This window comes from Haliotis cracherodii, unplaced genomic scaffold, assembly GCF_022045235.1.
Source record: "Haliotis cracherodii isolate W230 unplaced genomic scaffold, xgHalCrac1.p SCAF_4, whole genome shotgun sequence".
NCBI lineage: Eukaryota > Metazoa > Mollusca > Gastropoda > Lepetellida > Haliotidae > Haliotis > Haliotis cracherodii.
Genome location: NW_027266297.1, coordinates 66,223,235 through 66,238,983, shown reverse-complemented (window position 1 = coordinate 66,238,983; position 15,749 = coordinate 66,223,235). Strand labels below are relative to the sequence as shown.

General features: G+C 40.2%; 2 protein-coding genes across 2 annotated transcripts; both read left to right on the top strand.

Annotated features, from left to right (window-relative positions):
* The first annotated feature begins 7,370 nt into the window (after window positions 1-7,370).
* On the top strand, window positions 7,371-10,625 carry LOC139478404 (uncharacterized). Its single transcript, XM_071260849.1, has one exon. It carries the CDS (start codon window positions 8,070-8,072, stop codon window positions 9,333-9,335), a length of 1,266 nt encoding a protein of 421 aa, XP_071116950.1. The 5' UTR covers window positions 7,371-8,069; the 3' UTR covers window positions 9,336-10,625.
* Window positions 10,626-12,496: 1,871 nt separating this feature from the next.
* Window positions 12,497-14,505, top strand: LOC139478405 (uncharacterized). The gene is made up of 2 exons (XM_071260850.1): window positions 12,497-14,131; window positions 14,440-14,505. Exon 1 carries the CDS (start codon window positions 12,506-12,508, stop codon window positions 13,712-13,714), a length of 1,209 nt encoding a protein of 402 aa, XP_071116951.1. The 5' UTR covers window positions 12,497-12,505; the 3' UTR covers window positions 13,715-14,131; window positions 14,440-14,505.
* Window positions 14,506-15,749: the final 1,244 nt, after the last annotated feature.

Sequence of the window (15,749 nt, the reverse complement as noted above, 5' to 3'; positions counted from 1 at the left end):
TGATCAAGCATAGCCCTGATCAAGATAATAGTAATTTCCTTTCCTTCTGTTCTTTTCTTTGAACGAAAAGCTGCCAAATCACAATTGCATGCATAAAGTAATGATAGGAAAGAAAAGAAGTTCCGTCATTGCCAAGTGGTGTTTAACTAACGTTTCAGTTAGTTGGAGCATCGTGAAAGACAAAGGAGCCATGCTTTAAATGTATGTTATTTTTTTTTCAGGGAAACGGTTTTGAAGGGAGCAAGGCAGATTAATGGATATAAATAAGATCATCTAGTTTCTCCATTTCCAATTGATCAACATGGTGTTTGTTCTCGGTTTGTCCTATTTATAAAAAAAACACATGTCACGTAGAGATACAAATCAGTGTCCAACTACCGCTCAACCATACTTGGGGTTCAACACAATATACTTATATGTATCAGATACATGACCAATTCATTTTTATGCAGCCCTATCAGACAGTTTATAAACTGGAAAGTAGAAATTGGATAATTATCACGACAAGTGGATGGCTTTTGATGAATGATACGATTAATGTTTTTTATCACGTGGAATCTTAAATTATTGGTTCTACTTTCAATTTCAATATTGAAATAAATCCTTAATGTTGTAAGAAGTTGGTATTGCGTTTTTCATATTTTGCATTTCACCTTTGAAATTTGAAATTTGATTAATATGTCGTAAATGCAAAGATGTCCCATCGCTGCTATTCTGAAGCATTAATGCAATGAAGCCGAATCGACGCCAACACTTGAAGTGGAAGGATCTTGCCATAATCATAGCATTTCAACTGTCAACAGTCACACTATTTGTATGTTGTATAAAGTCGATGGATATTCCCCTAATGCAAATCAACACCGGTTGCCCTCTCACAAACAGTTTCAATGATTGTCAGATAGAGGGATTCAATGGCATGTACAGAGAGAGGGATTCGGTCAAATTCACAGATAGAGATTCAATGAATTTACAGGTATAGGGATTCAATTACATTTACAGAGGGATTCAGCGACATTTACATACATATTGATTCAATAACATTCACAGATAGTGGGATTCAGAAAGAGATTCAATGAATTTACAGAAATAAGGAGTCAATGCCAAAAACAGATGGATTCAGAGGTATTCAGTGACGTTAACAGACAGAGATTCAATGAATTCACAGGTACATGGATGTAATGGCAGGTACAGAGAGAGTGATTCCAAGACATGTACAGAGGAATCCAGTGACATTCACAGACAGAGAGATTCAGTGACATAAACAGACAGAGGGATTCAGTGACATTCACAGACAGAGGGATTCCCTGAGATTTACAGAGGGATATTCAGTGACATTTACAGACAGAGGGATTCAGTGACATTCACAGACAGAGGGATTCCAAGACATGTACAGAGGAATCCAGTGACATTTACAGACATAGGGATTCAGGAACATTTACAGACAGAGGGATTCAGGAACATTTACAGAGGGATATTCAGTGACATTTACAGAGAGACGGATTCCCTGACATTTACAGAGGGATATTCAGTGACATTTACAGACAGAGGGATTCAGTGACATTCACAGACAGAGGGATTCCAAGACATGTACAGAGGAATCCAGTGACATTTACAGACATAGGGATTCAGGAACATTTACAGACAGAGGGATTCCCTTACATTTACAGAGGGATATTCAGTGACATTTACAGAGAGACGGATTCCCTGACATTTACAGAGGGATATTCAGTGACATTCACAGACAGAGGGATTCAGTGACATTCACAGACAGAGGGATTCCAAGACATGTACAGAGGAATCCAGTGACATTTACAGACATAGGGATTCAGGAACATTTACAGACAGAGGGATTCCCTGATATTTACAGAGGGATATTCAGTGACATTTACAGACTGAGTGATTCAGTGACATAAACAGACAAAGGGATTCCATGACATTTACAGAGGGATATTCAGTGACATTCACAGACAGAAGGATTCCCTGACATTTACAGAGGGATATTCAGTGAAATTCACAGACAGAGGGATTCCCTGACATTTACAGAGGGATACTCAGTGACATTCAAAGACAGAGGGATTCCCTGACGTTTACACAGGGATATTCAGTGACATTCACAGACAGAGGGATTCCCTGACATTTACAGAGGGATATTCAGTGACATTCACAGACAGAGGGATTCCCGTACATTTACAGAGGGATATTCAGTGGCATTTACAGACATATTGATTCACGAACATTCACAGACAGAGGGATTCCCTGAGATTTACAGAGGGATATTCAGTGACATTTACAGACAGAGGGATTCAGTGGCATTTACAGAGGGATTCGCTGGCAATTACAGGCAGATAGATTTAATGACATTCACATACAGAGGGATTCAAAGACATTCACAGTGGGATTCGGTGGCATTTCACAACCAGATGAATTGACCTTGCGCTGAAGTTGTATTTTTACCAATAACCTTTCATGCTGTCCTACATTTAGTACCCTTCTATTTTACAAGTCTTTAGTTGGCCCCAGACAGCAGATCATGTTGGCAAGCCAGACATCTTAATCAAAGGGACGTCACTCCACATAGAACGTCATTCCCGAAGAGGGAAGACACTTCAGATTGTCGGCGGGGTCAGACGAGCACGTGTTGTCAGTAGCTCTCGCCGTTTTTGTTGTATAGGGCCAGATATCGTTACATTTCCACGTTTCTGGTTGAAATAGGGTTAGGATATCAATAATATGTTTATATTACAGTCAGGATCTTACTGGTGTCTTACCCTGTTACTGTGATAAATTTTCGTTGTAGCACGGACTTTTCTCGCCCGACGTGGTTGGTTTTAGTTTTGGCTGACTGTTTTGGCGAGCTCATTGTTTATTGAAAATCGCTTCAATATGGATAGCGATAGTGACGAGAATGGCAATTATTCAAATGCAGTTGTCTTTGAAGAAAGGTCCACTGATGCAGAATTTGCAGAACATTACATCGGCATGGTATAAAAAGGACCCCGAAAAACATCAAGACATAACTCACACTGAAACTATCATTTCTGATGTGAACATTAAATTTGTGGTGCTAATTTTGACAGTTGACCCGAGATTGAGCCGAAATGAATTATGTCCAATATCTTAATTCCGTGGCTCCAAAAAGGTGGTGTTGAATTCATAAAATAAACTGGAAATTGGTGATCTTGTGATTCATTGTAAAACTTGAAATTGGTGATCTTGTGATTCAGCCAACAGTGTTTTCTCTCCTCCACCCAGTATGGCTCCACTGGCGATACGCACTACACGAAGTCGCAAACATACTAGTGTTCCATCTGCTGTTCCTGGTGTTCATGTACCTGTCAAATACATGTGTATAACATTTGACAAACAGCCAGCTCCAAAAGCTTCTTCACCATTGGTTCAGACTTTTATTTTCGGCTCTACCCAATCAGACATCCATGACCGTTTTGTCCGTGGTTATTCCCAAATACTTCAAAGCGAGAGTAAAGAAGATCAAATAGATCGAATTGTGTCAGCTGCTGATATCTATTTCCTGCTGTCTCGTGTTCAAAAAGTATATTGGATAAAACTCTTTGCGACGTCCAAGATTATTGCACTTATACAGCAACCTGCATGCACGTGTGTGTAGGTTGTTGTGGCTGCGTGTACTAGTCCGGACTGATGCCGATTTATAGTGCCAGCACACTGAGATACCATGCCACAGTTAACATGAATACCCCACTCAGACACAGTATACTGACTCCGAGCCGACCAGTCCTTGTTTAGCCCCTTTATGCCGAGCGCCAGACAGGGTAACAACAAGTACCACCTTATAACGTCTTTTGATTTGACGCGGTTGTATGTTGCTTTAAGTGTTTAAGGGGTCGCCTTCTGCCTCAGATATTTCTTTTGACCTGTCTTTCCATGGGACTCATGTTTTGTTTCTTTGTTGTTTAACGCCGCACTCAGCAATGTTCCAGCTACATGTATTTGACGGCTGTCTGTACCAAACAATCCAGTGAATGACATCATGAGGATCCACGCAATTGGGATAGGGTGACATGTTTCAGCCAAGTCAGCGAGCCTGACCACTCGATCCAGTTAGTCGCTTCTTACGACAAGCATAGCCGCCTTTTACAGCAAGCATGGGTTGCTGAAGACCAACGCTACCACAGATCTTCATGGGTCCTGGGACTCATGTGTGTGAATAGGGTACACATATCCAGAGTTTTTGTACTGATAAAATTTATGTTTTTATATTGATAAAATTCCTTTGAGTTGTTACAAATACAGACAATTACGACGAGGTTTATAAACATTCAAGGCGTATGAATACAATGTACTGCGGTGTGACATGAATCAGGTGATTGTTTAATTTATGCACATAACTAAACTTAACTTATTTGTCAATCAACGGAGAGTAACGTCAGACAAAGTTCATAGGAACTGTCAATCAAGACAAGAGGCGAAACTGCAACTGTTTAAAACGCATCAGAACAAATGGGTTAAGGAGAAGGTGTCTGTTTCAAATGACATAGGCAGTAACCGCCAGGACCCGTAAAGATCCAGGTTAGAATGGGTCTTCAGCAACCTTTGCTTGTCGTAAGAGGTGACTATGCTTGTGGTACCAGGCGACTAACGGGATCGGATGGTCAGGCTCGCTGACTTGGTTGATATATGTCATCGTATCCCAATGGTGTAGATCGATGCTCATATCAATAGCTGGATTGTCTGGTACAGACTCGATAATTTACAGAGCACCGTCATATGGCTGAAATATGGTTGAGTGCAGCAATAAACAACAAACAAACAAACAAACAAACAAAGTAACCCCCACACTCAAACATTAGTGTCCTGAGAACTGCGAGTTAGAGATGAAACAGGAAGAAATGAAATTGGCCAACTGAAATTATTTTCCTACCATGGGAAATTTAAACAAACGCAATATTTTGATGTCCATGCAACATGAGTGAGTGAGTATGTTTTTACGCCGCTTTTGGCAGTGTTCCAGCAATATCACGGCGGGGGACACCAGAAATGAAATTGAGCCCGGGTCTTCGGCGTGACAAGCTTACACTTTAACCACTAGGCTACCCGACCGCCTCACCATAGCAATGTCATGAAAAATGTGTGAAGCCTACAAAATTGCTAAAAGCGGCGTAAATTCAACCTCACGCACTCACTCACTCACTCACTCACTCACAGTCGAAAGAAAAGGTCTTTCGACTGTGAGTGAGTGAGTGAGTGAGTGAGTGAGTGAGGTTGAATGTACGCCGCTTTTAGCAAACTTGTAGCCTTAAGATACAAACATTTCGGCCTTAAAGTCAATGCATGTACTCGAAAAAAAGAGTAACAATAGTTTTCATCTCCAGAAGATTACTGCTACTGATGAATTAAAACCAGACTCGTAGTTCATGCCATCACGGAAGTATGATTGCGTAACGATACGGGCTAATAATTTATTGTTTTTTTGTTTTTTTGTTAAAACAAAGATCTTTATACGTATCATCCACCATTCCTTACGAACAGAAATGACAAAATCTCAGGTGTGTTGTTTTCATTTCACCTAACTGTTTTTTGTCAAAAGTCATATTTTGTCTATATCTGGTTTTTTTGTCGGTCGGTTTCGAAAACTATTTAAACAAATATATGGCTTACCTGCTATTACGATTATTATTGTTTTTAGGATAAGCTTGTCAGAAAAAACGTTGGACATGAATACAGATTACATAAGGAATAAATGAATGAGTGAGTAAGTTTCTGTATATATATATATATATATATATATATATATATATATACACACGGCATGTTAGTGTGGTAGATAGTAGTTCTGTATATATCAATCATGTTTTATTAATTAGCTTTTAATTTACTATGTATGTTGTCAATAATGATATTTTGTATATTTCAGATATTGCAGTAATCAAGAATTATTTATTGTATTTCTCATTTCAGGCTGCATACTTAAATAGTTGTAAGTCAAGTATTATCATTAAAGCCCTATTCTAATGTCATGTTTTACTTAGTTGGTCAGTCAACTGCTTGGTGGTCAATCAGAGTGTAAGCCCAGGCGTCCTCTGGATTGGCTAGTTTTAAATCTCTGTGTCCCACTTTCAAACCCCTTTGTTTTCACCCTGCACTTGGCATTACTACTTCACTGTGCACTGGACTGGAAGAAAGGATATACTTATATAAAGGTTAGTAGTTAAAAGTTATAATTGTATTTCATGCCAGTATAATTATGCAAATCACTTAAGTTTAATCAATGTCTATATAGATCCTTAATTATATTTAAACATGTCACATTTACTAGTATTAGTGTGTGCATGGTGAGTGTATGTATACTAGATATATTTCATTTCACTATATGTGTGTCTGTGTTAATCTAGGACATTTGTGTATTCTGTAACTTGTATTGTGTATTAATAAGTTGATAATAGTTTACATGTTATGTTCATGTGTGTAGATAAACATACCTTCATGATGTATTTTATATCATGAACAGGTTTTCACGAGGGATTTAATCTATTTACAAGGGATTGTGACCACCCAAATACACCCCAGTGGGATTCACCGGGTATATATATATGTATACTTATATATTGCTTGCATTGTAACATAATATAATATTTATTGTACCATATTTATATTAAATGTGTAAATCCATTAAACTTACATATCTAAGCTTATAATTGTGAAATGTTATAAATGATATAACATGTATAGCTTATAAGTGTAGTAGATTATTAATTAATCTGCTTCAGTTTTGATGTACTAGATATAATTGTATGTTTATTATTGTATTCATTGTTCCAGGGTGAAGGTTTATCACGACAGAATAAATAATCAGACCTCACACCCTAGCCTGTGTCATTATGTTATCTGGGACACATATGCACCTATAATGGCTACAACAATGGAGCCCCCAGTGAGGATCTGTTGACGACTGATGTTGGGTGGAGTGACAATTCCCGTGATTCAGTGACCATCCCAGTGATCCAGTAATGGACTGCATACCCATGTGAATACGTGGTAATCATGAACTATTTGGGTGCAGAATGTTATCAACTTGTACCAAGATTCACGCAATCATGGACTCGTTTTCAAAGCTAGCTATGAAGCAATTGCTTTAGCTCTGTCTCATCAAATGCGCATTTGTTCTATTGTCAGCAAACAGTCATAATTGTGTTATACTCTACAGAAGATGCATCTTATATTTCTTTGAAAATTCAAATGGTGTTCCCTGTCATACTTTGTTACTGATTGTATACTGCAGTGTTATTCCTGTGTTGCAACACATTTTTTTCTTTTGTATATTTAACCATGGTGCCATTACTGACCTTGAAGGTCACTGTAAACTGTATTTCTTTATTTATTAGTGTTGACTACATGTACCCGGATACACATGCATTAGTGATGCATGGTATTTCATTGTGATGTGTATGAGTGGTGTGCTTTGTGTTTACATAATGCTTAGATAAGATTTAAATACTTGCTTAATTAATAAAGTGTGTAGGCATTCATCTTAGGCATTATGCATTAACCAAACCAAAACATGTTATCCATAAACCCAGAATGACTCTGTGACTGACTCACTACATATATTTATCATCACCCTGCACTCACGGCACCTTGCACACATCTATGCACCAAGATGGTATAACAGGTGGTTCTGGTCGTGTCCCACTTATATTGTCATTAGTGTCGTCAAGCCAGGTTAGTTTGCTTTGATCTCACTCACTCATTTTATGTGATTGAACCCACCTATCCCATACTTTAGTATTAATTGGTAGTTAGACATGTTCATATTCTTTTCCAGGTGATCAACTCAGATGACTTTGCTGCTTCACTTGGTTATATCAAGTCTGCTTTACTGCCCTTCATTTTGTTTTCAGCTCATAATGCCTTCTTTCTAGCTATAATCACATTCTTGTCAATTTGCTTCTTTCATCGTCACATACATACTTAGTCACAAAGGTGACAACAGCGCTGGCGCCATATTGCACTTTAGTTTTTTTCGTCTTAGTGACACTTGTTAATATAAACTCTTCTTAGAACATTTGTCCGCGATTATATCCACTCTGTCCAATATGGAACTCAGTAAGGAGGAGTTGGGTAACATGGTGAAACTGTTTAGAAAGATGGGGATGACACCTAAAGATGATACTCCAGAGGATTTAAAGCATTGGATACATGGAATGTCTCAGGAGGAAGGTATTGCTATAAAGATGGAAGACTCGTCTGATACCTCAAAGCCGCAAACAAGTCATAGCCATCCGACATCAGTTTCTTACCAGCATTTTCCCAGATTACCATTCTTCAGTGGAGAACATGGGAAAGATACAGAGTATGATCTTTGGAGATATGAGGTGGATTGCCTCATGGAGAGTAAGACATACAGCCCCGAGGTAATATTGCAAGCCCTTCGCAAATCACTTAAAGGAGAAGCAGCTTTGGTTTCCATGAAATTAGGTCATAAGGCAACTATTGCAGAGTTGTTGTCCAAATTTAAGAGTGCTTTTGGAACATTACGGAGTTGTTCCTCCTTGTTATCAGAGTTCTACAGTACCAGTCAGCATGATGACGAGGACGTGGCAACCTGGAGTTGTAGGTTGGAGAGGTTATTGTTCCAGCTTACTGAACTAAAGCACATCTCACAAGAAGAACAGGATGATATGCTAAGGTCAAGACTTTGGGATGGTCTACACTCATCGCTTAAGAGTCTAGCTGGATACAAATACGATGCTATATCCAATTTTGATGAATTAAGACTATGCCTCCGGGAACTTGAGTTTGATCTGAACCATGGGAAACGAGACACACCCAAGATCAGGCCCAAGTCTGCAACTGTGAAGATGGCCTCGACAACTGAGACTGCCAAAGAAAGAGACCTTTCGGAACTTAAGGACATGATGAAAGAATTGAAAGCAGAAATTTCAGAGATGAAAGAACAACAGACACAGATGTCTGCTCAGGTATATCAGTGTCAGTCATTTATACATCCCAATCCACCAAGCTATGAGGACAGACAACACCAGAGTGGTTCATGGAGGGGAAGAGGCAGAGATCCCAGACGTAGAGAGTGTGGACAAAAGGTTACTTGGAGGGGTGCACAGTCAGGGGATGCCCCACAGGGTGCGGCTGCACCACTGTATCAGCCCCCCAGCCCACAGCAGTCTCAGCCGACAGGTGGACGTATCACGTCACAGTGGAATAACACACAACCTCAAGGAAACACACCTATTTGCTACAGATGTGGATATCCAGGCCATTTAGCCTATGGTTGTCGTGTCTTATTGGATCATCAGAGGCGCCCTTTAAACTTGCCCGGGCCTATGGGGAGGGGCTACCATTAGGCAATTCTCAACGCCCCACACACAGGCAACTGCCTCAAGGATTAGTAGGAACTTCTAATGAAGTTGAAGTTTACATTGAGGACATTCCAGTGTGCGCCCTTCTTGATACTGGAGCCACTGTATCAATACTTTCTCAATCTTTTTATGAGAATCATCTTTCTCATATCCCATTAGTGTCTTTGGATAAGTTGCTTGATATTGAATGTGCTGGTGGTGAGCAACTCCAATATCAGGGAATTATCGAGGTTACAGTTAGGACTCCTGGAGGTGGTGTTAATGAGGACTCTGTATCTTGTCTGTTTCTTGTGGTATCTGACACCAGATACAATGCAAAGGTGCCAGTTTTACTGGGCACAAATGTGTTATCACATTTTCTTGAAACATGCCGAAACCAAAATGGAGATAGGTTTTTACAGAAGGCCAATTTGCATACCCCCTGGTACTTAGCATTCAGAAGTATTGTATTACATGAAAAGGAATTGGAGAGAAACCATGGGAAACTTGCTTTGGTTAGGAATGCAGAACATAAAAGTGTTGTAATCCCTAGTAATAGCACCACAGTCATCAAGGGTCAACTGAGCAGAGGGTTAGCATATCCTCAGGTATGTGCATTGCTACAACCAACCATCAGTTCTGCAGTACCACATGATCTTGACATTGCCCCAACTATCATCCAATACAACCCTCAAGGACAGGATACCATTGAAGTGCACATCTCAAATGTCACTACCAAGGCTGTCGTCATTCCGACTCGGGCTATTTTATGTGAGCTGCAACCGGTCACAATTCAAGATCTACCACCTGGTCGTCCCGTAGACTCTGACACATTGATTGATCAGATAGAGATGGATAAGGAGGGCCTAACACGTGATCAGATTGAGGAAGGATTAGACACCATACTCAAATTCAAGGACATCTTTTCCAAGGCAGATGATGACTTGGGTCACTCAACACAAGTTCGGCATCGGATTGAGCTCTATGACCACACGCCCTTTAAGCAGAGACATCGTCGTATTCCACCAGCTATGTTTGATGAAGTTAGAAGTCATTTACAGGAGTTGCTATCTGCAGGTGTAATAAGACACTCACACAGCCCATGGGCATCCAATGTAGTCCTTGCTAAGAAGAAAAATGGAAAACTCAGGATGTGTATAGACTTCAGGCAACTGAACCGCCGAACCATAAAAGATTCCTATGCACTCCCCAGAATCGAAGAAATGCTTGACTGTTTAGGTGGTATGACCTACTTTTCTGTCCTTGACATGAAGAGCGGCTACCATCAGGTAGAGGTGGAGGAAGATCATAAGCAAAGAACCGCATTTACAGTAGGTCCTTTAGGGTTTTTCGAGTATAACCGGATGCCTTTTGGCTTATCCAATGCTCCAGCTACTTATCAACGACTGATGGAGAAGTGCTTAGAAGGTCTGCACTTGAATATATGTCTGATCTATATTGATGACTTGATCATTTTCTCCAGGACATATGAGGAGCATGTCGAGAGGCTTAAGCTTGTGTTCCAGTGGCTGCAGGAATGTGGACTTAAGCTAGCTCCCAAGAAATGCAAGTTTTTCAAGAGAAAGGTCAAATACGTCGGGTACATTGTTTCAGCTGATGGCATTGAAGCAGATCCTGAGAAGATTGACAAGATTCGTCAATGGCCTACGCCAACTACACCAGAACAAGTTCGACAATTCCTGGGGTTTGCAGGCTATTATCGAAAATTTGTCAAGGACTTTTCAAAGATTTCAAAGCCTTTATCTGAACTACTGCCAAAGACTGCTTCCAAGAAGTCAAGAGCCCAGAAGCTGACCAAACAGGAATGGACATGGGGTGTTTTGCAGGATCGAGCTTTCAATGAGTTGAGGATAAAGTTATCAACACCGCCAGTGCTTGGTTACGTTGATTTCTTGAAGCCTTTTGAACTTCATACTGATGCCAGTACCCAAGGTCTCGGTGCAGTACTGTACCAGGAACAGGAAGGTCACTTAAAGGTCATTGCTTACGCCAGTAGGAGTTTGAACCATTCAGAGAGAAATTACTCAGCACATAAATTAGAGTTCTTGTGTCTGAAGTGGGCTATCTCTGATAAGTTCCACGACTACCTGTATGGTAATGACTTTACTGTAGTGACAGATAATAATCCGCTCACATACGTACTAACTACAGCTCGACTTGATGCTACGGGTCATCGCTGGTTGGCAGCCTTGGCAAGCTACAACTTTAGCATCAGATATAGACCAGGAAAAGAGAACGTGGATGCAGACACTCTATCCCGGCTGCCCACTGAAGAAGCCAATACTGAGGTTGATCAAATCACAGCAGATTCAGTTCGTGCTATCTGTGGAATGATCAATGTAAACAGCTTGGTAGAAAGTCTCTGTATGTCCACAGATGTAACAGGAGAGAAGGAAATCAATGTAGACGAAGATCAGTGTAACATGAATGCCAATGATTGGAGACGTGCGCAAGCTAGAGACCCTTGTCTTGCAACCATCATTGAGGGACTGGAGAACAGGATCAAGCCTGACAGAAGGTCATATATAGGGAACTCAGAGATGACAATATTGTTGAAGAACTACGACCACTTCAAAATCCAGAAGGATGTTCTCTACCGTGTTGTTCAACAGCATGGAACTGAACAGAAGCGACTTGTTCTCCCTTCACGGTGTCGAGCAGCAGCTTTACGAAGTCTTCACGAAAATATAGGACACCCAGGCAGAGACAGGACAGTTTCTCTCCTCAAGGAAAGGTTCTACTGGCCTGGTATGACCAAGGATGTTGAGATTCACATACAATCTTGTGGCAGATGCATGAAGCGCAAGTCCTCCACCTCAATTCGTGCACCTCTGGTTAGTATCGCAACATCTCAGCCACTTGAACTAGTGTGCATGGATTTTTTGACATTGGAACCCTCTACAGGTGGTCAGCAATATGTTCTTGTGATAACAGATCATTTTACTCGTTATGCACAGGCATATCCATCAAAGAACACTTCAGCAAGAACCACAGCAGAGCTGTTCTTCAACAACTTTGTAGTCCATTATGGTTTGCCCAAAAGGATTCATTCGGACAAGGGAGCTAACTTTGTGGGCAAGGTGATGACTGAGCTTTGTCAGCTTCTAAAGATAGACAAGTCCTCCACAACACCTTATCATCCCATGGGTAATGGAATGTGCGAGAGGTTTAATAGGACGTTGTGCAATATGCTTGGAACACTTGAACCTGAAGCCAAGAAGGATTGGAAGACCCATGTTGCACCACTAGTGCATGCGTACAACTGCACACGACATGAATCTACTGGACACTCTCCTTTCTATCTCATGTTCGGTCGTCATCCCAGACTTCCTATAGATCTGGCCTTTGGACTAGACATAGAACCTGTCACCACGAGATCAATTCTCAAGTACACCAAGACCTTTCAGGAAAAGCTGCGTAATGCCTATGAGATAGCTACTAGACAAGCCAAAGAGTCTCAATCCCAGCAGAAGTCCTACTACGATCAGAGTGCAAGAGCAGCTGTATTAGATGTGGGTGACCGTGTCCTTGTTAAAGTAGTAGCTTTTGACGGTCGTCACAAACTAGCTGACAAGTGGGAAGATGACATTTACATTGTCACAAGCCAACCAAACCCTTCTATACCAGTGTATGTTGTTGAAAAGGAAAACGGAGGGGGCAGGAAGAAGACTCTTCATAGGAATCTGTTACTGCCCATTGGTTCTCTTCCTAGACCAGAAACATCTATTCCTGTACCCAAACCACGGAAAAGGAGGTCTAGCCCACGTCTGCAACCTACTATGAGAGAGACAGCATCAACTGATAATGATCAAAACACCACCGCAGAGAGTGAAGATGATGACTTTGTACTTGTCCCCATCTCTTCATCCGAACCGTCAGTTTCAGCTGCAGATGTAGTTGATAGGCCAGCTGAGGTAGAGGCAGATATAGATAGTACTGCTGTGGATGATGAAGATGCAGAGGACCAGTCACAGGAAGTTGCTCTAGATTTGGAGCAGGATGTGGGTGCATCTTCAGCGGTGGATAGTTCCAACAATGATACATCTGACACAGCACAGACATCACAGGAGGACGAAACATCTGAAGTTCTGAATTTTCCTTCAGAACCAGGGATAGCACAAGATGTTAGCGTACCTCAAGAGAGATTGGTCACACCACCAGTAGCATGTCCCAGGACATCCAGTCGTTCCAGGACTAAACCACAGTGGATGACCAGTGGTGAATATGTGATGTCAGCAGCTGTACCAAAACCTGATTGGAAATCCAGAGCAGAGTACCTCACTTCATTGATGCTCAGTGGTATTCTGACGAGTGATCCTGGACAAGTTCAAGACACTCTACTTCACCTTATCTCAGGCAAATGATGAGGACATCATTTAGTCCCAGGGGGGGAAGTGTGTGGTAGATAGTAGTTCTGTATATATCAATCATGTTTTATTAATTAGCTTTTAATTTACTATGTATGTTGTCAATAATGATATTTTGTATATTTCAGATATTGCAGTAATCAAGAATTATTTATTGTATTTCTCATTTCAGGCTGCATACTTAAATAGTTGTAAGTCAAGTATTATCATTAAAGCCCTATTCTAATGTCATGTTTTACTTAGTTGGTCAGTCAACTGCTTGGTGGTCAATCAGAGTGTAAGCCCAGGCGTCCTCTGGATTGGCTAGTTTTAAATCTCTGTGTCCCACTTTCAAACCCCTTTGTTTTCACCCTGCACTTGGCATTACTACTTCACTGTGCACTGGACTGGAAGAAAGGATATACTTATATAAAGGTTAGTAGTTAAAAGTTATAATTGTATTTCATGCCAGTATAATTATGCAAATCACTTAAGTTTAATCAATGTCTATATAGATCCTTAATTATATTTAAACATGTCACATTTACTAGTATTAGTGTGTGCATGGTGAGTGTATGTATACTAGATATATTTCATTTCACTATATGTGTGTCTGTGTTAATCTAGGACATTTGTGTATTCTGTAACTTGTATTGTGTATTAATAAGTTGATAATAGTTTACATGTTATGTTCATGTGTGTAGATAAACATACCTTCATGATGTATTTTATATCATGAACAGGTTTTCACGAGGGATTTAATCTATTTACAAGGGATTGTGACCACCCAAATACACCCCAGTGGGATTCACCGGGTATATATATATGTATACTTATATATTGCTTGCATTGTAACATAATATAATATTTATTGTACCATATTTATATTAAATGTGTAAATCCATTAAACTTACATATCTAAGCTTATAATTGTGAAATGTTATAAATGATATAACATGTATAGCTTATAAGTGTAGTAGATTATTAATTAATCTGCTTCAGTTTTGATGTACTAGATATAATTGTATGTTTATTATTGTATTCATTGTTCCAGGGTGAAGGTTTATCACGACAGAATAAATAATCAGACCTCACACCCTAGCCTGTGTCATTATGTTATCTGGGACACATATGCACCTATAATGGCTACAACATTAGTTTAATGAGTGAGTGAGTATGGTTTTACGCCGCTTTTAGCAATATTCCAGCAATATCACGGCGGGGGACACCAGAAATGGGCTTCACACAGTGTACCTATGTGGTCATTCGAACCCGGGCCTTCGGCGTGACGAGCGAACGCTTTAACCACTAGGCTACCCCACCGCCACTGTTAGTTTAATGTTGGAGGGAAGTCCGAATGGATGCAGGCCTCAGGTTTATACCACTTTTGCGAAACTCTTTAGGAACCAAGAATCATAATCAGGGCGAATCTGGGATTCGAACCCACAATCTTAAACTTCAGACACGCCAAATGGACTCAACTCCACACAGCGAAACGAACAGGGTCGACGACAGGGATACACGTTCCCTCCCTCGCTGTTTCAAATTCAGGGTGTGAGGCATGTAAGGGCATCGTTCTGGCAACAGCTGGTGTAATATGTAAAACAGGGAATGAATTGTAATCAGTATTGTTCATATACTTTTAAGTACTTTTAAATATTTCGTTACAGATTTAATTGTTTGCCAGTTTTATAAAGACATGATAATTTGTTGCTGATGTGTTGATGCCTCGCATCAAAGTTCTTTTTTCTTTTCATTTTTGTAATATTTTTTTTTTTTTTTTTTTTGAGGGGGGGTTGTTTTTTTGTTTTTTTTAATGAAAGGGACTTAATTCGCGTTTTTTGCAAAGCGGAAAAGGGAAGGATGCTCCCAAAGTCAAAATCGAATTAAATATCTGAAAATTGATAGGGAAGGAAATATGGCCCGAGCGAGCGAACAACAAAGAGAGATTAAACTACTGTATTCAAATGTGAACAGGGAACCATCATATTCAACAACCCGGCACACAATAAATTATCATTTATATTCATAGGATTGTATGACAATTCTAGGG